At 38.5% G+C, this 22,592-nt stretch overlaps 1 protein-coding gene across 2 annotated transcripts in view; it reads right to left on the reverse strand.

Moving 5' to 3' along the window:
* Positions 1-22,592, reverse strand: part of LOC136857036 (ATP-dependent RNA helicase p62) — a 154,868-nt gene that overhangs the window by 40,896 nt on the left and 91,380 nt on the right. For both annotated transcript variants that reach the window (XM_067135384.2, XM_067135383.2), the window contains exon 11: positions 17,585-17,644. In XM_067135384.2, coding sequence (XP_066991485.1) covers positions 17,585-17,644 — 60 coding nt within the window. The remainder of the gene's footprint in view (positions 1-17,584; positions 17,645-22,592) is intronic.

A 22,592-nucleotide genomic window follows, 5' to 3' on the forward strand; every position in this document is an offset into this window, starting at 1 on the left:
AAAATTAATTAACAATTATCAGATCAGATGGAGAAATTTTGGAAACAAGAAGCAATTCCAGAGATTCAACATTACACATCAGAAAGAATATGTGAAAGACAGTTCACGGACACCGTTTCGAGAGGTACAACAGGTAGATTCATCGTAAGGCTTCCTATCAAACCAGATGTCATCCTCGGAGAATCAAGAATACACGCACTAAACAGACTAGCATCATTAGTCAAGAGATTAAGCAAACACCCTGAACTCAAGACAGCTTATGCAGATTTCATGAATGAATATGAAAAACTAGGACATATGAGCTTGATTGAAAGAAACCAAAATCAAGATGTACCAAATCCATAATTCATACCCCATCAACCAGTGGTACGTCCAGATAGTGACACCACAAAGGTCAGAGTGGTATTTGATGCCTCGGCAAAAACATCACTTGGGACATCACTCAATGACAAGCTCATGACGGGACCTAATTTACAGCGAGATCTTTTTCACATTGTACTTAGATTTCGCAGCCATAAGTACGTCATGACGGCAGATGTGGAAAAGATGTTTCGGCAAATCCTCATCCATCCTGAAGATCGAGCATTCCAGCAGATATTGTGGAAAGAGGAATCTTCAGCCCCTGTGAGGATCTATCTGTTGAATACAGTAACATATGGAACAGCATCAGCACCTTACCATGCCATGAGATGCTTAAACGACTTGGCTACTCTTCGTGAAAATGAATTTCCAGCAGCAGCAAAGGCTATTCGCGATGATTTTTATATGGATGACTGCTTAAGTGGAGGAGACATTCTAGAAGACGTGATCGGGCTACGGCAGAAAATACAAAATATACTTAGGAGTGGTGGAATGCATTTGAGGAAATGGAGGTCCAACAGCAAAGAGATCTTGCAGGATTTGGAGAGCAAAAGCGACGAAGGGTCTTTACTGGTTTTAGACAAAGGTGAAGCTAGTAAGACTCTTGGACTCCTCTGGGACTCAGCACAAGATTGCCTTCAGTTTCGAGTTGAGCTGACAAAGCAGTCACCAAGATCCAAAAGAGAAGTCGCCTCCAAAATTGCACAGATTTTTGATCCAATAGGACTCGTGGGTCCAGTACTGATCAAAGGGAAGCAGTTGATGCAACACTTATGGGTAGATGGATTTGAATGGGATCAGCCATTGTCTCGAGAGCACCTTCAGACTTTGAACGAGTACTATACGTCATTAGAAAGACTGAACATCAGAATTATGAGAAACATAAATCCTGGGAATTGCTCTGGCTCTTTTGATTTGTTTGGATTCAGTGATGCTTCAGAGAAGGCATCTGGAGCATGCATTTATGCAGTTTGTCAAACGCAAAGTGGTCTCTACATTTCCAATTTACTTTGTGCGAAGATGAAAGTAGCTCCTTTAAAAATCATTTCGTTGCCAAGACTCGAATTGGAGGCAGCCCTTCTTCTTGCACAACTTGTCAAAACAACAGTGAGTGCTTTGAAAGAAAAAAATTGGTCAGATCAGATTATGGAGTGACAGTACAATTGTTTTGGGATAGATCAACACTAAGCCAAGGTTGCTGAAGACATCTGTGGCAAACAGGATTGCAAAGATTCAAGAAGCCACTGATGCAACCACCTGGAAGCATGTTCCTTCGACTGAAAATCCAGCTGATCATCTCTCTAGAGGAATTACTTCAGCAGAACTCGAAAATAGAAGGCTGTGGTGGAGTGGACCTTCTTGGCTTCGCACACAACGTCAACAACCAGAGAATTCAGAAGAATTTGAAACAGAACTACCAGAGCTGAAGGTCACAGCAGTTACGTTGACAGCAACATCAACCAGCATTCTATTGAATAAATTCTCATCATTTCCGAATTATGCCAATAGTAGCACATTGTCAAAGATTCATTTATAACTGCAAACTCAAACCATCAGAAAGGAAAAAGGTTCACTAGAAATACAAGAAACCTGTAAAGCAGAGAAGCAGGTAGTCAAATGGACACAATTAGAAGCATTCCCTCAAGTACTACATTGCTTAATTAATAATCAAGACCTCCCAAAGAAGAGTTCTCTAAAGTCACTCAGTCCGTTTCTGGATAGTGACGGATTGATTAGGGTTGGAGGAAGGCTTCGTTTTTCGGAGCTAACATCAGAACAGAGACATCCAGCAAATTATCACATCACCAGAATGATCATGGAAAATGAACATCGTCGTCTGAAGCATTTACCCCCAAAGCAACTGCTACATGCCTATCAGCGGCAGAAGAGAAGTGAAAAGGATAGTCAAGAGGTGTCTGAAGTGCTTTTGTTACCATCCTACAGTTCCAGAGGTACGCATGGCATATTTACCAAAAGAAAGGGTTACGTTAGTTGTTCGACCCTTTGTTACCACGGGAGTGGACTATGCAGGTCCAATATCTGTAAGAGAAAGCCGCAGAAGAGGCCGCATTCATACTTACAAGAGCTATGTAGCTGTATGTACGTGCTTCAGTACCAAGGCAGTGCATTTGGAGTTAGTGTCAGAGCTAACGACCGAAGCTTTCTTAGCTGCACTGCAACGCTTTACGGCGAGAAGAGGTTTGTGCAAGCAGCTTTTCTCTGATAATGGGAAGAATTTCACTGGAGCAGCCAACGCACTACAAGATATCCAGTCCTTTTTGGAAAAGGGGTCAACGACCATTACCTCCTCACACGCTCAGCAGCAGATACAGTGGAGTATCCCGTGCAAAGGGATTTGTTGAGAGAACCCGATAACCGCTTGTCATGTTGGCAGCACTTGCAGAAAATTCGGCAGCGGTTGTGGCAGAAATGGCAGCGAGAATACTTGCAGGAATTGCAAAAATGCGTCAAGTGGCACGACACCAATCGACATATTGATGTTGATTCTTTGGTGCTATTAAATGAGGACAACATCCCTCCTCTACAGTGGCCCAAGTTCACCCTGGACGAGATAGTGAGGTGAGGGTTGTCACCGTTCGGACGGCTGGTGGAACTTTCACCCGAAGCATCAAGAAAATATGCCCTCTTCCCATTGAAGGGGATGACAAGGAGAACTGAATTCAAGATTTCCTGTGATATCTTTAATTTTGTGTTATTTTTCATCAAAAATATTTCAATATTATTTTCTTTTAATGATAAAAATATGGATGTATAGAGTGTTGTATTAAAGCATATGTTAAGAATAAGTATTTTTACAACAGGTATAAGATTACAATAGTTAGTTGAAAGAACTCCTTTCAAGGGGGGGCAAGATGTTATGAAGAGACTTAATTTTTGCAAATGTATTTTAATATTTGCAAATGTATTTCATTAATTGAAGTTGGCACTTTCTAAGCCTATTACCGATTGGTCAGATGATTTTGTATTGTTGAAAATGGTTACGCAAGCAACAGTCATGTCCGTCATCAAGTTGTGATATCGCATCATTAAGACATATCAAATGCAATAAAGTATAGAAGAAGGCACCAAGTTCCTTTACTTCAAAATAAAAAACAAACACAAGTTATTAGTTAACACCGTGTTAAAAATTTTAAATGTTGAGATTCATAATTTTATTTTCTAACTTTCCAGTGAATTGTTAGCTAATAAGTTACACTTGTGAAAGTTACGGACAATGCAAATCTAGAAAGCAATGGCAGAACCAAGTGGTTATCAAGTGTGTTCCAATGTTTGAATACAGTTGTAAAACATGGTGCATGAAATAACCATAATTACTCGCATCATACCAATGTTTGATCGCAATCCCCTGCTAAGAATGGGAAACTCATTTACAGACCTCTTACCCTCTCCCATGTTCAGGATCCCTTTGTAATGTGTACCCTCTTCAAGCCGTCCTCTGATGTGGGAGTTGTTAATTATACTGTCATTTACAGAACCTGGCCAGAATTACACCCTGGTTTTGAGGATACTATCACTTTACACATTAACAGGAAAAAAGTGTCCTTTCTGAGACATATTTCAACTCTGTTGCCTCCAGGCAGTCAGATTCTTGTGGACGTACTATCTACTGCAGCTAAATCACCAGCAAAACAGCATGCTTCATAGAGCTAAGCAATCTTCCCGTGGATACTATCGCTACAGAAAATCTACCAATTCTCTAACTAAAACTTTCGAAATTCTAGCAATGTCTACAAACATTTACATGAACAAAATAGTCTGTCATGCATTTAAAAAAGAGTGATTTGGAATTCACTTGATGACAGAGAAGACAGAGGCAAGGAAATAAAAATGTATAAATGAAGCTCCCCTATTAACTGCTCCAACTCTTCCTCTGGGGCAAGGCATTTCAGAGGCCCATAACGGCCGAATGACAATATCTATACATATAAAATATAACGTGTACAAGCCAAAATTACTGGACATAAAGAAGTGAAATTTTAGGGATACATTTATATTCCAGTGTAGGTGCTCACTAAGGAAGGATTCTTGCCTATTCAAACATTAAGGGTGTGAAAACCGGGTTGAATGTGTGTAGCCACATTTCAAAAACTTAACAGTTTAAAGACTTGAAAACTGGTGCAGCAGAAATCCATTATAGCGAGAATTCATAACAGCAAAAAAAATAATGTACTTGCTATAACGGATTGCCATTATATCCGATTTTTTGTTAAAAGTTCGGAAACCCCCCATACACATTAAATCAGTTTGTTCAAAACTTGCAATTTTGCAGATATTATCCACACTACCGCTTCCTTGTTTGTTATTTTACAAAATATGATACGTGAAAGTGAATAATTTTATTCGGAAAAAAAATGATAGTACCATGTTCCTCCAAAAACAATTTTTCTTCAAAAAATTTAAATCAGTCTTAAAAAAGTGCTTTGTAAAATCATATGAATGCCTTTCTTATATAGTACGCATTTTAGACTAGTTTTAGACGCCGAACATTGCCTTTAGTTACGACGTATTCGTCTACGGCTGCAAAGTTATTCTTTATTTCAGCGGGTTTAATATCCATTTGCTTAAAATTGGCATCATAATACCGAACAGAACCTGTTCAAAATTTGCCGATTCCACGCATCTCTATAATACAACGATCCATCAGGAAAAATATTCTTGCTTACTATAAAACTGTTACTTTCACTCAGCGTCAGATATAACTGGCTGTCGCTACACGCTCGTCTCACTTGCCAGATTCGGCTAACTTCAGCGACTAGCCATATATATGCCTAACCGCGGACGTTGAGGGTCAACAAAAGTTTATTGCGCCACGGTATGGCAGTTATGCCCTCGCGTTTTCATGTATATACCTCACAATTTCATCTTTTGACTTCTTTAAAGTGTTAATGCTGCGGACCACTGAATAAATTTTTTGTATAGTACGCACTTTTTAAGCTATCTATGTCTTCAAGCTAACACCGAATATTGGCTTTAGTTATGCCTGGTTGTATTTTCTTACGGCTGCACAATTATTCTACATTTCCGAGTGTTTAATAACCATTAACTTAAAACTGGCGCCACAATATCAACAAGAACCCGTTGTAAATTTGCAGGCAATACCTGTTAAATGAATCTTTACAATAAGACGATCTATTATGAACATATCCTTGTTATCAATAAAACTTCATTTTACTAAGCGTCACGTACAGTATAAGTGTTATAACTGCTACCGAGTACCCATGGCCTTTCAAAGAATTCCAAGGCTTGTATTTTTTTTATGCTATTCTGCAGATTTGAGAAACAACTCTGTAGAGGCTAAAAGAATGTCATTTTCCCTTCACTATTTCCTGAGATCCAGTGACGTTACACATAGGCACTATACAACCGGTCGCCGTGGCTAGCGATGTATAATAAAGAGACAGCGGTTTATTGTCAACAAGCGCGCGCACACACAGGAGTGAAAAGAAGCAGCGTGGTTACTGCGGTAGTTGCCAGTGGTGTTCATTCCCATTAGGCCGCGAACGCAAGACAACCCCTGATTATTCACACGAGATTCCGAAGAAAAAATTTGTCTTGGATTCAAAGAAACATGGTATCACTCCAGAGGGTTCTGTGGCAAACATTTTAGTTTACTGCTTCAAACGGCGTCCCATAACCTAACCACACATATATCATGAAAACTTATATCAAACGCATGTAGAGAAACGATAACCTCCTCGCTAAAATTTACATCGGAATAGCCTTTCCGAAATTTAACAAGATGCGAGAAAATCTAAACTCTTCTGAAATCGGTGATGTACTGTCATATCTTGAGGTGTATCATATTTTTACTTAATTTCAGCATATTACATTTAAAAAATGTAGAGATCGCTTACTTCAGCCTTTTATCTTTAACGAGTTAACGACTGCTATTGGCCACGTTATTTGCGCGTTTACTGTGAAAACGTATCCTCCTTCATTTTGAATTTTCTTTAAGAGAACAGCAGTCGACGGGTATTACCAATATCGACAAGAGATCTTGCTAGTGGACATAGCGAGGAAACTATACCAATGGTGATCAATCGCATGCAACAATTTCTGGGGCACGTAAACATCGGTAACTGAAAACATCGCTTGTAATGGATGCGTCACTGATAATGCTTCGCTGTACCCGATAGGTACTACACAGTTTAATATAGGTATTCTGAAGGGACAGACAAAAATTGTCACCATAACGGGGTTCTCGTATGCCGTACTCGCTACAGCGGACTTATACTGTATTTGAAATATCCCTTATAAATAAAGAACACTCATTTTATTGTTTTTGAAAAAAAAAAAAAAAGGATAAAAAGAAGTGAAAACTGGTAAAATCCTTTTTACGGGGATACGTATATCTCAAAAAACCGAATCTGTTAAGACGTGAAAATAGGTACATGGAATCTCATTTAGAGTTAAAGGAACACATTTGTTTTGGGAAAATCCACTCAAGGGGGTGAAAAATTGAAAAAAGTAAGTAGGATTTCTACAGCATATGTCAAAAACTGAAGATTTTACCGGCCTGAAAAATTGGTATTTGGATTCTCTCTTTTTTTTTAAACCAAACATTTTTCTTAGTTTTTGGTAAATAAAGAGGTGAGGATAAAAAGAAGTGAAGTAAGAGTTTATTCCCTTTCATGAGGATACTGAAACTGAAGATTCTACCGACTTCGAAGTGGGTATTTCCAATACATACATTACATACATCGTTATAGACCGTTACGCCTTTCCGTTCAGTGTGCAAGCCTCTGAATTTACTAAACATCTCCACAATCCTCAATTTGCAACTAGTGCTGTGGCCTCATTTAGTCCTATACCTCTTATCTTTAAATCGTAAGAAACTGAGTCTAACCATCGTCGTCTTGGTCTACCTCTACTTCTCTTACCCACCAAAACAGTCCATTATTCTCCTAGGTAACCTATCCTCCTCCATTCGCCGCACATGACCCCACCACCAAAGCCAGTTTATGCGTACAACTTCATCCATACAGCTCATTACTAACTTAGCTTTTATCTCCTCCTCATTCCGAGTACCCTCCTGCCATTGTTCCCACCTGTTTGTACCAGCAATCATTCTGAGTCCATCCAGCTTTTGCTCCTGTAAAGCAAAGTTGGTGTGAAAACAGACCGATGTAAATATACGAGGTGTGTTTTTTAAGTAAGGTCCGTTTGAAAATAAGTACACAACAAAAGGATATTTCAAAAATGTAAATTTATTTTCAGAAAGTACATACTTCACTCTATTTTTCGACATACTTGCCAAGTTTGTTCAATTTTAAAATACCCTCTTCATAGAAACTGGACGCCTTTGCCGATAACCAAGAGTTCACAGCCATTTTCACATTGTCATCATTGTAATGGTTGCCACTGAGGTGATGTTAGAAGTGGAGGAACAGATGGTAATTGCTCGGCGCAAGATCAGGACTGTAGGGTGGGGGGGTCTAAAACTTCGCAGCCAAAACTGTCCAATAAATCGCGGGTCTGACCTGCAGTGTGAGGTCTTGCATTGTCATGGAGAAGGACAATTCCTTTGTCAGCATGCCGTATCTTTTGTTTTCAATCGCTCTGCGTAACTTTCTCAGGGTTTGGCAGTATGCTTCTACATTGATAATGGTTCCTCGTTGCATGAAGTTGACCAACAAAACGCAATGCCTATCCCAAAACACCGACGCCATGTTTTTGCGCTGGGACAGAGTCTATTCGGCCTTCACCTTTACAGGCGAGTGTTTGTGTCTCCATTCAATGCTCTGTTGCTTCGATTCAGGCGTGATATGCGAACCCATGTTTCGTCTCAAGTTACGATCTGACTCAAGAAGCAGTCCCCTTCATCATAACGAGAAGAGGTTTTGGTTTTTGTGGTCCTCTGTTAGGAGTTTCAGGACCCAATGGGAGCACAGTTTCCTAAACTTTAGGTGTTCAGAAACAATGTTGTAAAGCACTGATCTCACCACATCAGGATATTCATTTGAGATACCTATTATTGTGAAGCACCTGTTCTCACGATTCTTCGCTTCAACCAAAGCCACCAAATCGTCTAATCAAAGAAGGGCGACCGGAGCGGTCCTCATCATCGATGTCACGGCCAGCTTTGAATTGGCGTACCCTCTTATGCAATTTGCTTTCACTCATAACAGTATCACCGTACACTTCGCAAATCTGTCGAATTTCATCAGCAGACAGGTTCCTTGCTGACAAAAACCGTATCACTGACCGAACCTTACAAGCGGCGGGCGAGTTGATAGTCAAACATTTTGAAAGCACAGAACAGAACCATACAGGTTAGCTACAGAGCTGAAACTGAGCACAGTTGTTCCCGAGGCATGCCGGTACACGACTCACGCGCTCGTAATTAAATTGAAATAACAAATAAGTTCAACCTATTCAATACAAATAAATATGAAATGTAGTGTTACATTCCTATTTAATTATAAGCGGAAGTGGTACCGGTTTCGACCCCAATCTGGCTCAGCCGAATAAAATGCAAAAACAATGCATAGGTAAATAAGAAATTAAAGAATGAGACTTTCACAAAACAGTTGAAGAGGCAATGTAAGTTAATGGGGATTGGCACTGTGCCTGGCTCATTTAACTGTTCACCTCTTCTCGTAAACATTTTGAAACGTGCCGAACTTTGCGTGTAGTTCTACTATTCAGAAGATTGTGCCTTACTTCATATAAGTAACTGACCTACTACTTCTAGATTTTACAATTTTAAATCACACAGTGCCAATCCACATTATCTTATATTGCCTTTTCAACTGTTTTGTGAAAGACTCATTCTTTAATTTCCTATTTACCTATGCATTGTTTTTGCATTTTATTCGGCTGATGACCCGGATTCGGGTCGAAACCGGTACCGCTTATAATTAAATAGGAATGTAACACTACATTTCATATTTATTTGTATTGAATAGGTTGAACTACGTTATTTGTTATTTCAATTTAATTGTCATATAGTTCAATACGGAACATCATGAAATGTTTATCTTTAAACGTGCTCGTTGCGATATGCGAGCGAACAACTAGTGTCTACAGCAAAACGGACCTTAATTAAAAAAAACACGCTTCGTAGTTTCGTCCAGGAGCTGACTTCTTTCTTAGAGAATACTGTTGATCGCAACTGCAAGCACACTGCATTAGCTTTACAACACCTTGATTCAATCTCACTATATCACCGTCATGGGAGAACACACAACCTAAATACTTCTGTTCCAGGTTTGTATCACCAATCTGACATTCAATTCAGTTGAATTTCTTACCTACTGACATCAATTTAGTCTTTGAAAGGCTAATTTTCGTACCATACTCACTGCACCTATCTTCAAGTTCCAAGATATTAGACTGCAGGCTTTCCACACAATCTGCCATTCAGACCAACTCGTCAGCATAGGCCAGACTGCCTACTACATTTCCACCAAACTGAATCCCTCCCTGTCACTTTAAACCTTTCAGCAGATGATCCATGTAAACTACGAACAGCAAAGGTGAAAGATTACAGCCTTGTCTAACCCCTTTGAACTCAGTCTACCACCAATTCTCACTCAAGCCCAATTGCCCACACAAATGCCTTAGATTCTAATAATCTACCTTTAATTCCACAGTCCCCCAGTATGGCGAACATATTTTCCCTCGGTACCCTGCCATATGCTTTCTCTAGATCTACGAAACTAACACAGCTGTCTATTCCTCTTGTAGCATGTTTCAATTACCTGGCATATACTGAAAATGTGATCCTGACAGTCCCTCTGTGGTCTGAAACCACACTGGTTTTCATCCGTCTCAACCACTGATCGCACCGTCCCTTCCAAGATGCCAGTGAATACTTTGCCTGGTATACTAATCAATGAGATACCACATAGTTGTTGCAATCCTTCCTGTTCCCTTGCTTATAGATAGGTGCACTTACTGCTTTTGTCCTATCTGTTGGTACCTTACCAACACACCATGCTAATCTTATTAATCTATGAAGCCTTTTCATCCCTGTCTTCCCACTATACTTCACCATTTTAGGTCTAATTTCATCTATCCCTGCTGCTTTATGACAATGGTCTTTATTTACCACCCTTTCCACGTCCTCAAGTGTAATTTCACCGTCATCTTCCTCCTCCCCACGAGCTTGGCTGTTCGCAACACCACCAGAAGATTTCCTTTTACAGTGAAAAGATGTTCAAAACATTCCTTCCACCTCTCCAGTGATTCCCTGGGATCTATTATGAACCCTTTATAGGTTACCGGTAAGTACACTTACCACTTGCTCTCTACGTCAATATTATACACAAGAACCTATGTACATTAAACATTGTAGTTGATCACTACAGCTCCAAACGGTCTCTCGTATAAATACTCACCACATTTTGAAATTCGCGCTCCACTGCCACATTGATCACACAATAATTGAAAGTGGTAAGTATGTATACTAGTGCGCTCTACCGGCCGTGTATTGGCGCATGTTGAGTAAAAACGTGCTCGTATGAAGATATCTGCCACAACTTTTTCTCAGAATGGTAAGAATATCATAGTGGTAAGTATGTATACTAGTGCGCTCTACCGGCCGTGTATTGGCGCATGTTGAGTAAAAACGTGCTCGTATGAAGATATCTGCCACAACTTTTTCTCAGAATGGTAAGAATATCATTCAATATACATTATAGCATACTTAGTGAAGTAATGTATACATTATTGAATGTTTTCTTTACACAAATGTATGAAATTTCCTTTTCAAAACAATAATATATTTGTTTCAACTCTAATTTTTTCTGAGGCAATACTCTACATACATGCTCAACTCTGCATCTCTTCAAGATTATAAATGATTTTAAGTGTATATACGCTTCGGAGTGATAAGAATATCAAATGATGACTTCTCCTGTACTACAACAACATTGTGAATCTGTGCCCGATTCCACATCTCATCAAGACAGTGAATTTTGATTTGTATCTACGCTCTTGAATACTGCAAAGAATATAAAAGACTACTTCTCATATATTCCTGCAGCTAAGTGGACTGCTTTCTTACAACAAATGTGTTTTCATGTAATTCTAAAAACAATTTTTCAGTGTCAAACTTCTATGTTTGAAGACCATCTTTAAAACCACTGTGTTTCAAATATTTTCTTCTACAGACAATATGGCTGAAGATGACCCTAAAATAGGTCGAAACTGGTCCCATTAATTGTTTCTTCTTCTTTTATGACCACATAGGATCACTTTAGTCAGTCCGCCATTCAGGTCTCTTTGAAGGGATTGTTCGGGCTTTGTGGTCCTCCCAGTACTTCTTCAGACGCTCCGATCTTCGTGCCCTTTCCTCAGTTGAAAATGTGCGTGTTGTTGGTTTGTTTTGTGTAAGGGTAAAGTGGAGGTTTGTATTCTTGAGTTTTGTATTCAATTTTGTACTAGTTGTTTCAGAAGTCTCTTATCCAGCATCCTCATGATATGTCCAAAGAATCCCAGTCTCCTCTTATGCATAGTATCTGTAATGGGTTCTAGCTCTTTGTACACGACTGTTAGGTATTAACTGCCACTGTCCATCTTTCTGGTATTTTTTGTTGTTGCAGGTTCTTCCAATCCCCCTTTCAATTTTCTGAAGTCTGTCAGTTTTTGATTGTTTATTCAGGTAAAAGAGTGTTTCTGCTGCATATGTAGCTTCCGGTTTTATAACTGTGTTGTAGTGTTTTATTTTTGTATTTATTGACAGACATTTCTTTTTGTAGATATGCCATGTTAATTTTTGTGCTTTAGCTAATCTATTTGTTCTTACTTGGATTGAGATTTTTTCATTTGAGTTATGTGTTATTACTTCTCCAGGATATTTAAACTGAGTTACTATTTTGAATTTATTACCATTTATGGTGACTTCTTTTAGCTGTGTTGGTTTTTGGGGCATAATTTCTGTTTTTTCAAATGATATTTTGAGACCAATTTTATTTGCAATGTTTTGAAGTTCTGATATCTGGGCTTTTGCTTCTTTTATGTCCACTGCTAGTAATGCTAAATCGTCAGCAAAACCCAGGCAATTTGTTTTGATTTTTCCGCCAATATTTTGGGGAGACATTTTCTAAACCATTCCCTCATTACCATTTCTAGAGCACAGTTAAATAATAGTGGCGAGAGCCCATCTCCCTGCCGTAGTCCAGTTTTAATTTCAAATGTCTCTGATGTTTCACCCCTAAAATTCACTTTTGATTTGGTATTGGTGAGAGTCAAAATTTATCAAAGTTCCTATATTAAACTGTGTATTGCCCTTCGGTAACAGCGAGAACCCTATCACTGGCGCATCCGTTATTACGAGCGATTAAGCGTGCACGATTTTTTCCGTTACTGACATTTATGCACCCCAGCAAAGATATTGCATGCGATTGATTACCTTCGGCACCGTTTCCTCGCTATGTGCACTAGCGACTTCTCTCGCCGACATTCGAAGGCGATGTCAGAGTCGATTAGTAATATCCGTCAACAGCTGTTCCGTAAAGAAAATTCTAAATGAAAGAGAACATATTTTCGTAATAAAGGCGAAAATAACGTGTCCGATAACGGTTGTTAACTCGTTAAAAATTAAGGCTGACTAAACGACGGCTCAATTTTGAGGCTAAATAATGCAATTAAGAATGGCATACACCTCGAGATATGGCAGAGTGCTTAATTGATTTCAGAAGTTTGTATTTTGTCACATCTGGTTAAATTACGGAAAGGCCACTATGAAGATTTATAGCAAGAAAGGTACAATTTCTCTACCGGCGCTTGAAGTGTGTTTTCGTCATACGCATAGTGCGGTTAAGTTAGGATACGTGACGCTGTTTGAATAAGAAAACTGAAATGTTTGCAACAAAATGCGATCGATCATCTTCGGTACGGTATAGTTTTCTCACTATGTATTTGCGAGCTCTCTCGTTGACATTCAAAGGCGATGTTGAAGTTGATTAGTAATACCCATCGACTGCTGTTCTCTAAAGAAAATTCGAAATGAAAGAGTTTAACAAGTTTTCATAATAAATGCGTAAATAACGTGGCCGATTGTAGTTGTTAACTCGTAAAAATAAAGACTGAATAAACAATATCTTAATTTTAGTGTTATATACGGAAATTACGTAAGAATTTCATTCACCTCAAGATATGGCAGAGTACATCACTGATTTCAGAGGATATTTCATATCTTCTCGCGTCTAGTTACGGCTATTTACATGTAAATTTTTCGCAAGGAGATTATCTCTCTACACGCGTTTCAAATATGTTTTTCATGATAGGCTACATGTATGGTTAGGTTAGGTGACGCTGTTTGAAGAAGAAAGCTGAGGTGTTTGCCACAGAAATCCCTGAAATGATACCGTATTTCTCCGAATCCAAGACTTTTTTCTCAGAACCTCATGCAAAACCTCAAGGGTTGTCGCATTCGCGGCCTAACAGTAAGTTAATGGATACCACTGGCAACTACCGCGGTAACCACACTGCTTCTTTTCACACACGGACAGAGCTCGTTGACAAAAAAACGACCGCCTCTTTACTACACATTGCTACCGGTTGTACAGTGCACAGCGCCTGTGTGTTTCTGAAATCTGCAGAATGGCATCAAAACATGCGGCCCTTCGAATTCTTAGAAAAGCCATGGCTACTCAGTGGCAGAGTCTTAACACGTCTATTGTACTTGACGCTTAGTAAAATTAAGGTTTACAGACAGCAGGAATATTTTCGTGATGAATAGTCGTATTGTAAAGATATGTGGAAAAGGTATTGCCGACAAATTTTCAACGGGATCTAGTCGATATTATGATGCCAAGTTTAAGTTAATGTTTATTAAACACTCTGAATAATTTTGCAGCCGCAAGGAAATACGGCATAGGCCTAACTAAAGCCAATATTTGGCGTTAGCGTGAAGACAAAGAGCTAAAAAATGCGTACTGTACAAAAAATGCATTCAGTGGTCTGCAACAAGGACACTTTAAAGAAGTCTATGATGAAATTGTGTGGACAAAAAACGCAAGGTCGACTGGCCATACCGTGGCACAATAAACTCATTCGTTGACTTACAATGTTCGCGATTAGGCCTATACATCACTAGCCGTTGAATGTGGCCGCACCCGACAAACGAGACATGAGTGTAGTGGTAGACTGTTATATCTGACGCTGCGTAAAATTAACAGTTTTATAGACAGCAAGAATAATTTCCTGATGAATCGTATCGTAGAGACACATGGAATAGGTATTGTCGGAAAATTTTCAACGAGTTCTCTTCGGTATTATGATGCCAATGTTAAGTTAATGGTCCTTAAACCCGCAGAAATAAAGAATAATTTTGCAGCCGCAAAAAAAAAAAAATTATATACGGCGTGATGAAAGTCAATGTTCGGCATCTAAAAATAGTCTAAAAATGTGCAGGCCTGTATGATTTTACAAACTTCTTTTTGAGCCGGATTGAAATTTTTTGAAGGAAAAAGTGGGGTTCATCTTGGATTCGGAGAAATACGGAACTATATTTTTTTCAGAATGAAATTAAACACACTTTCACGTAGTATCGGATTATGAAAAATAACAAACAAGTAAGCCGTAGTGTGGATATCATCTGCGAAAATGCAAGTTTTGAACAAACTGATTGCCGTTTCATACCGATTTTGAAGTGCATGAAGGGGTTTCTGACTTTTATAAAAAAATCAGATATAACGACAATCCATTATAGCAGTAAATTTTTCACTGTTATGAATTCTCGCTATAACGGACTTCTACTGTACACGAATTGTACTTTTAGTAGTTCATGTTTATTTCACTTCAGGTCGTATTTTCAGCTCTTTAACAGGAAGCATATTTTCCAGTGTTGGTACTTCAAACCCACACGTCCAACTCACCTGATGTACGCCTACCCTATTTGACCTTCCAGAAAAAATATCACGCCAGAATTTTACACCAAACGACGATAACAGCAAATTGATTGAACCGTCTGTGTTTATATTATATTTGATATACCTTTTAAATGTAAATAATTTTTTAATATCTGAATTCCTTGAATAACTTACGCATAGAAAGTTTTCGCTTGTATTTTTCGTAAAGAAAGTGAGTTAATTATGCGAAAAAATATTATATATAAATGACGGCTCACACTTCTTTTCCTAGACCCATATTTTAACTCAGAATTGTAGTAAATAATACTAAAATTAATTGTTAATGGCAAATTAGAAGACATGTAAGCTTCTTGTAAGCTACCTTGTTAGTGCATAAAGTAAATTTTTTGTGCTTTATTTCAATTTATCTACACATTTCTATTCTTAACAATTGCAGAAACATGTTCTAACAATCAGAAAGTTCATACGTCATAGTTTTATTTACACAGGAAGTCCGATATATCTGGCGCTATGCACTCAGGTCAGTACAACAACATTAGTTACTCAGCATATTATACAATAATGTTGCAAGCTAGGTAGTGTTAGAGAGTTTGATTACCTTATCCAATTTACACTGTAAAGTAGATCTAAAATTTCCACCAAAGACTTATCACAATACAGTAGAGTCTCGCTCATCCGACCCTCGCTTATCCGACATTCCGTGTTATCCGACATTGGTAGACTTAATTTGAACTTTTGGTGGAGACTAAATTCAAGCACACCCGGTGTGGAGGGTGGGTCCATGGGACAAGCACTGGCCTGACCGCTGGCGGTAGGACAGTTTTTTTCTCAAGGACATGTGCAGTGAGTCTTCAGTAATTGTTCATTGTAGTATTGGTTGGGTGCGGATGTTATAATTTTCATATCCTCTGTGAGTATAGCGAGTAAACTGAAGAAAGTGATTGTTTCTAGGGAAGACAAGTTGAGTGCATTAAAAACACTGGACAAAGGGGAAATTCTTCAAAATGTGGCTTCAGATAATGGTGTTGGGTGTGTTACAGTGGGAGACTGGAAAAAGCAGAGGGAAGAAATTGAAAATTGGTGCTCTACCAGAGCAGAGAAAAACACTGAACAAATGTGAGTACGAAAAAGTAAGTGAAGCACTATTTCTTTGGTTATCTCAACACCCGGAAAAGGGCCTACCAATATCTGGTCCCATTCTGCAGGAAAAGGCTGTGTATTTCCAGAAGGAGTTTAATTAAGGGGACCCTAATTTTCCTGCCAGTGCTGGGTGGCTTGATTGTTGGAAAAAACTGTACGACATTAGGCAGCTTAATATCTGTGGAGAAAATTTTCTTTTCGTAAGACATCTGGAATGTTTTCGTTCAATACTGCATGTAATGTACAATTGAATTGATAATTCAATAAATAGAGTACCGTAAAACATGTCATTCTATTAGTTCTAGAGTATAGCCTTCCTGTCTGTTTCAGTACATTTTCAAAGTTATTCTGTATTATCCGACATTTTCGGTGATCCGACGTACTCCAGGTCCCGTTTAGGTCGGATAATCGAGACTCTACTGTACTGTATACGCTATTTACAGTTGGAAGTACTGTATTTCAGGTGAAATTCTAACGGTCATTTGTCATTATCATCAACCGTTTCACAGCCATCAGATTTCATGTGCTGGTCCTGTCCAAATGTCTGTTCTTCCTTCAAAACTTCCAATATTTCACTTGCCATCAAACTAGTCAGGGAATACAAATGTCTGAGACAGTAGGACTCCGTGTGCATAGCGGCGATTTTCAGGGCAGCTATATTTACAAGCCTCTGTTGCGTCAATAATAAAACATAACTGACATCTGTGTTGGTAGAGTCATAGGACTGTCAACCATATGGTCCATACCAAAGTTTGGAATTATTGGAAATATTTGTTAATTCATAAATAAAAATCTAGACTGTTGCATAAAACTCCCGCCATGCTCGCAATAAGTGTGATTCAACAATAAATGGTAAGGATAAAGAATGATGTATCCTTAGTTCTTGTTAGCTACTGCCTTTCTGAAGCACAAGAAAGTACCCCTGGATTAAAACCATGCATAAACATCACACAATTTTATTTTCTACTAAGTCCAATTTTTCAGACACTATGCACTAATGGGTTAAACCACCCAGCTCTCTCCAAATACTACACAAAAATTCACCATCTGAAAAAGCTTACATAAGCAGTCACAGCAAATTAGCTTTAAAATTTCTTCTGCTGACTGAACAGCTGGGTCAGTTTTGAGATATACATTTTTTTATTATCATTATATTACTACTATTACTACTACTAATTTTGCTTGTAACTCTCTTACAGAAAGTGGAAACCTTGCTGTAATAGTTAAATTCTCATACTGACCTAATCCTCTGGCAGCAACATCAGTAGCAACCAAAATACCTGAATCTGAATTTCTGAATTCTGGAACAAGAAAGAAAAAAAAAAAAACATGCCTGAAGATTACTGAAAATAATATCACAAACATTCTTACTAAGCACTACAAGAATTAAATATTCCGAGTACAGAATGGAGAGCATGTTCTACCAAGACTGACGTCAATACTCCGACTGGGATACAGAAAAATAGTGCCGAAGAAGCCAAACTTCTGGCATTGGCTAATATGAAAATATAATGTACAGCCCTTACATCTATCAAAGTAGCAAAATTAACACATTTAAACTTACACATTACACAACTATGTCTTCTACACTTATACTTTTTTCAGTGACCCCCAAAAAATCCTGTATCACAGCAAATTATTTCATTTAAACTATTTTTATGCATATATGATATCTGGTCCTTAAGAGCAAACTGAATCATTTACGTGTTTACAATGGTTGCAGTCTTTAAAATGGCAAGATATATTCTATGCACAAACTTATGACTCACAGTAGTTTTTTTGGAAATCATCCTTCAATGTGCACATGGGGTAGTGAGAAGAACCTTGAAGCGCTTTTTGAGCAAAAGCTGTGAAATACCAAACGGTACTTGCTTGAGATCTTGGCGTTCTGTGCTTCAGTTGTGATTAACATCGTACTGAGTAGTGAACATGGTTGAAAGGAAGGGGAAGTCCAAGAATGAAAGGAAGGGGAAGTCCAAGAATGAAAGGAAGGGGAAGTCCAAGAAGAGTGGTAAAAATTTACGTATTTCAGAATGTACAGTAGAACATTTAAATTTAAGAATTTCATCTTATATCTGTATTGAACTGAGAACATAAGAGGTAACTTAAAGGGTCCACCTTTTCAATACAAATAAATGTTATAATGGTTAAGTTACAACATGTTTACTTGGAACTTTCAATGCTATTTAGCGTCTTCAGCCAAAACGTGAGAAATAAGCATAGGTACATACATACAAACATACACTACACATAATATTATAGCATTATGATTAAATAAGAGTAAAAAGGGAAATAAAATAGTGAATGCATATTCAATTACAAGTTCAGAAACAACCCATGAAGGGTGAATTAAAGTTGTACAAACACGAGTTACGACTCAACAAACAATCTCTTAAAAATACAGTAGAAGTCCGATACAGCGAGTACGGCATATAACGAGAACTCCGTTATAGCGACGACTTTTTTCTGTCCCTTCAAAATTCCTATGTTAAACTATGTATCGTCCTTTGGTTACAGCGAGAACCCCATCACTGAAGCATCCGTTATTACGAGCGATTAAGCGCGCGCGATTTTTTTCCGTTACCGATATTTATGCACCCCAGCAGTGATATTGCATGCGATCGATTACCTTCGGAATCTTTTCCTCGCTATGTGCACTAACGAGTTCTCTCGCCGACATTCGAAGGCGATGTCGGAGTCGATTAGTAATACCCGTCGACAGCTGTTCCGTAAAGAAAATTTGAAATGAAAGAGAACATATTTTCGTAATAAATGCGTAAATAACGTGTCCGATAACGGTTGTTAACTCGTTAAAAATGAAGGCTGATTAATCGACCACTTAATTTTGAGGCTAAATACTGCAATTAAGTAAGAATGGGATACACCTCGAGATATGGCAGAGTGCTTAATTGATTTCAGAGGTTACCGGTAGTTTATATTTTGTCACGTCTGGTTACATTACGGAAAGGCTATTATGAAAATTTATAGCGAGAAGGTTGTAATTTCTCTACTGGCGCGTGAAGTGTCTTTTCATCATACGTATAGTACAGTTAAGTTAGGATATGTGACTGTTTGAATAAGAAAACTGAAACGTTTGCAACAAAATGCGATTGATCATCTTCGGTACGGTATAGTTTTTTCACTTTGTGTATTTGCGAGCTCTCTCGTCGACATTCAAAGGCGATGTTGGAGTTGATTAGTAATACCCATCCACAGCTGTTCTCTAAAGAAAACTCGAAATGAAAGAGGATAACATGTTTTCGTAATAAATGCGTAAATAACGTGGCCGATAGCAGTTATTAACTCGTTAATAATAAAGACTGAAATAAACAATATCTTAATTTTAATGTTATATACGGAAATTAAGTAAGAATGTGATACACCTCAAGATATGGCAGAGTACATCACTGATTTCAGAGGATATTTCATATCTTCTCACGTCTAGTTATGGCTATTTACATGTACATTTTTCACGAGGAGGTTATTTCTCTACATGCATTTCAAATGTTTTAATGATAGGCTACTTATACGGTTATGTTAAGTGACTGTTTGAGGAAGAAAGCTGAGGTGTTTGCCACTTAAATCTCTGGAGTGATACCGTATTTTTCTGAATCCAATACTTTTTTCCTCAGAATCTCATGCGAAAACTCAAGGGTTGTTGCATTCACGGCCTAACAGTAAGTTAATTGGATACCACTAGCAACTACCCCAGTAACCACGCTGCTTCTTTTCACACGCGCACAGAACTCGTTGACAATAAATGACTGCCTCTTTACTACAAATCGCTAGCAGCGACAACCGGTTGTGCAGTGCCTGTGTGTTTCTCAAATCTGCAGAATGGCATCAAAACATGCGACCCTTCGAATTCTTAGAAAAGCCATGGCTACTCAGTGGCAGAGTCATAACGCGTCTATTGTATTTGACGCTTAGTAAAATTAAGATTTATACACAGCAGGAATATTTTCGTGATGGATAGTCGTATTGTAAAGATACGTGGAAAAGGTACCACCGGCAAATTTTCAACGGGTTCTAGTTGATATTATGATGCCAATTTTAAGGTAATGTTTATTAAACACTCGGAAATGTAGAATAATTGTACAGCCGCAAGAAAATACGGCATAGGCCTAACTAAAGCCAATATTTGGCGTTAGCGTGAAGACAAAGAGCTAAAAAAAATGCGTGCTTCCACAAAAAATGCATTCAGTGGTCCGCAACAAGGACGCCTTAAAGAAGTCGAAGGTGAAATTGTGAGGTATGTGCATGAAAAACGCAAGGGCGGAATGGCCATACCATGGCGCAATAAACTCATTCGTTGACTTTCAACGTTCGCGATTAGGCCTATACATCGCTAGCCGCTGAATTTGGCCGAACCCGACAAGCGAGACATGCGTGTAGCGGTAGCCGGTCATATCAGGCACTGCGTAAAAGTAACAGTTTTATAGACAGCAGGAATAATTTCCCGATGGATCGTTGTATTGTAGAGGCGCATGGAATAGGTACTGCCGGAAAATTTTCAACGAGTTCTCTTCGGTATTATGATGCCAATGTTAAGTAAATGGTCCTTAAACCCGCGGAAATAAAGAATAATTGTGCTGCCGCAAAAACAAAAAACGGCGTGACGAAAGTCAATGATCGGCATTTAAAAATACTCTAAAAAGCGTAGGCCTACTGTATAACAAGGCATTCATATGATTTTCCACACTTCTTTTTGAGCCTGATTTAAACTTTTTGAAGGGAAAGGTGGGGTTCATCTTGGATTCGGATAAATACGCTATTTTTTTCAGAAATAAATTAAAAACACACTTTCACCTAGTATCGGTTTACGAAAAATAAACATGTAAGCCGTAGTGTGGATATCATCTGCAGAAACACAAGTTTTGAACAAACCGATTGCCGTTTCATACCGATTTTAATGTGCATGAAGGATTTTCCGACTTTTATACAAAAATCGGATATAACGACAGTCCGTTATAGCGAGTGAATTTTTCGCTGTCGTGAATTCTCGCTATAACGGACTTCTACTGTATTTGTATTTCAAGTACTTACTATGTTGTAAATAATGATCTGATACCCCAAGTTCATATGGCATACTATGTTACTGAGAACATAACCACACACCTCAAAGCAGCTTTAACTTCAAATGAAGGATTGACACATTAACACAACGGTGATATTATAACAGATAAGAAATCCCTTCAAAAGCAAGAGAGCAGAGCACACCATATGCAAGAGAATGGGGTATTGCATCAATATCCAAGTACCACATGAAAATGAAAATAATTCAATGCACTGAGACAGGAAATATATAGAACTACATTGACAGAACCATTCAGCTTTCAGCCCCTGAGGTGTACTCAAACAGGACATACAGGATTTCAGGAGGACTGGCAGAGACATGTTTCTAATAAACAAGCACAAGGAACAAAGATTTACAGCACAAGCACATGGGCACTTGGAATTCAAACGACAAATACTGTAGCATCATGGGAACTATCGCTTAAAATCTACATAACTTTGAAGAAGGTTAATCGATTGGGTGAAGTCTGATTCAATGCAATCCAGCAATATTATCTCCATGATACGACTAATTCCTTGATAGAAGGGCCCACTGATTGACGTTAGACTACGTTATGAATGACCTCCAGCGCCATCAAAAATCGGGGATGGTAACTACCTCAAGCTAGCCACAGATATTGGAACTGTAAGCCCCACGGGGTGACCAAGACAGGGATGATGGCAGTCAACAGAGAAGGGCATCCAGCAAGTGTAAAACTAGGAGACCACCAGGTAGTGTGTGGATGGTTTTCCTTACCTTGGAAGTGTAATCTCCAGTGATAATTTGGTCAGAAAGGAAATTACAGAGTACAAAATGTAACAGAATTCTACAAACAAGTAAGAACACTTATGGGATGCCATGACTCCAAAACCGGCCAAACTGATTATGTTTAACAGCTATTTCATACCAATACTGATGTATGGTATTGAAACTTGCACCATCACAAAAATAGATTCATCAAGACTGCAAGCATCAGAGATGAAATTTCTTAGATCCACCATCCAGAAGACCAAGATGGACAAGTTAAGAAATGAGGAGCTGAGGAAGGAAGCCAGAATGAAGACATTCCTATTAGACCGAATAAGCACATCCAGACTACGGTGGTATGGGCATGTGATGAGGATGGAGCCTACAAGAACAGCCAGAATAAGTTTGGAAGGACAGGTGACAGGGAAAAGATCTGCAGGAAAACC

The sequence above is a fragment of the Anabrus simplex genome, chromosome 1 (genome assembly GCF_040414725.1).
Source record: "Anabrus simplex isolate iqAnaSimp1 chromosome 1, ASM4041472v1, whole genome shotgun sequence".
NCBI lineage: Eukaryota > Metazoa > Arthropoda > Insecta > Orthoptera > Tettigoniidae > Anabrus > Anabrus simplex.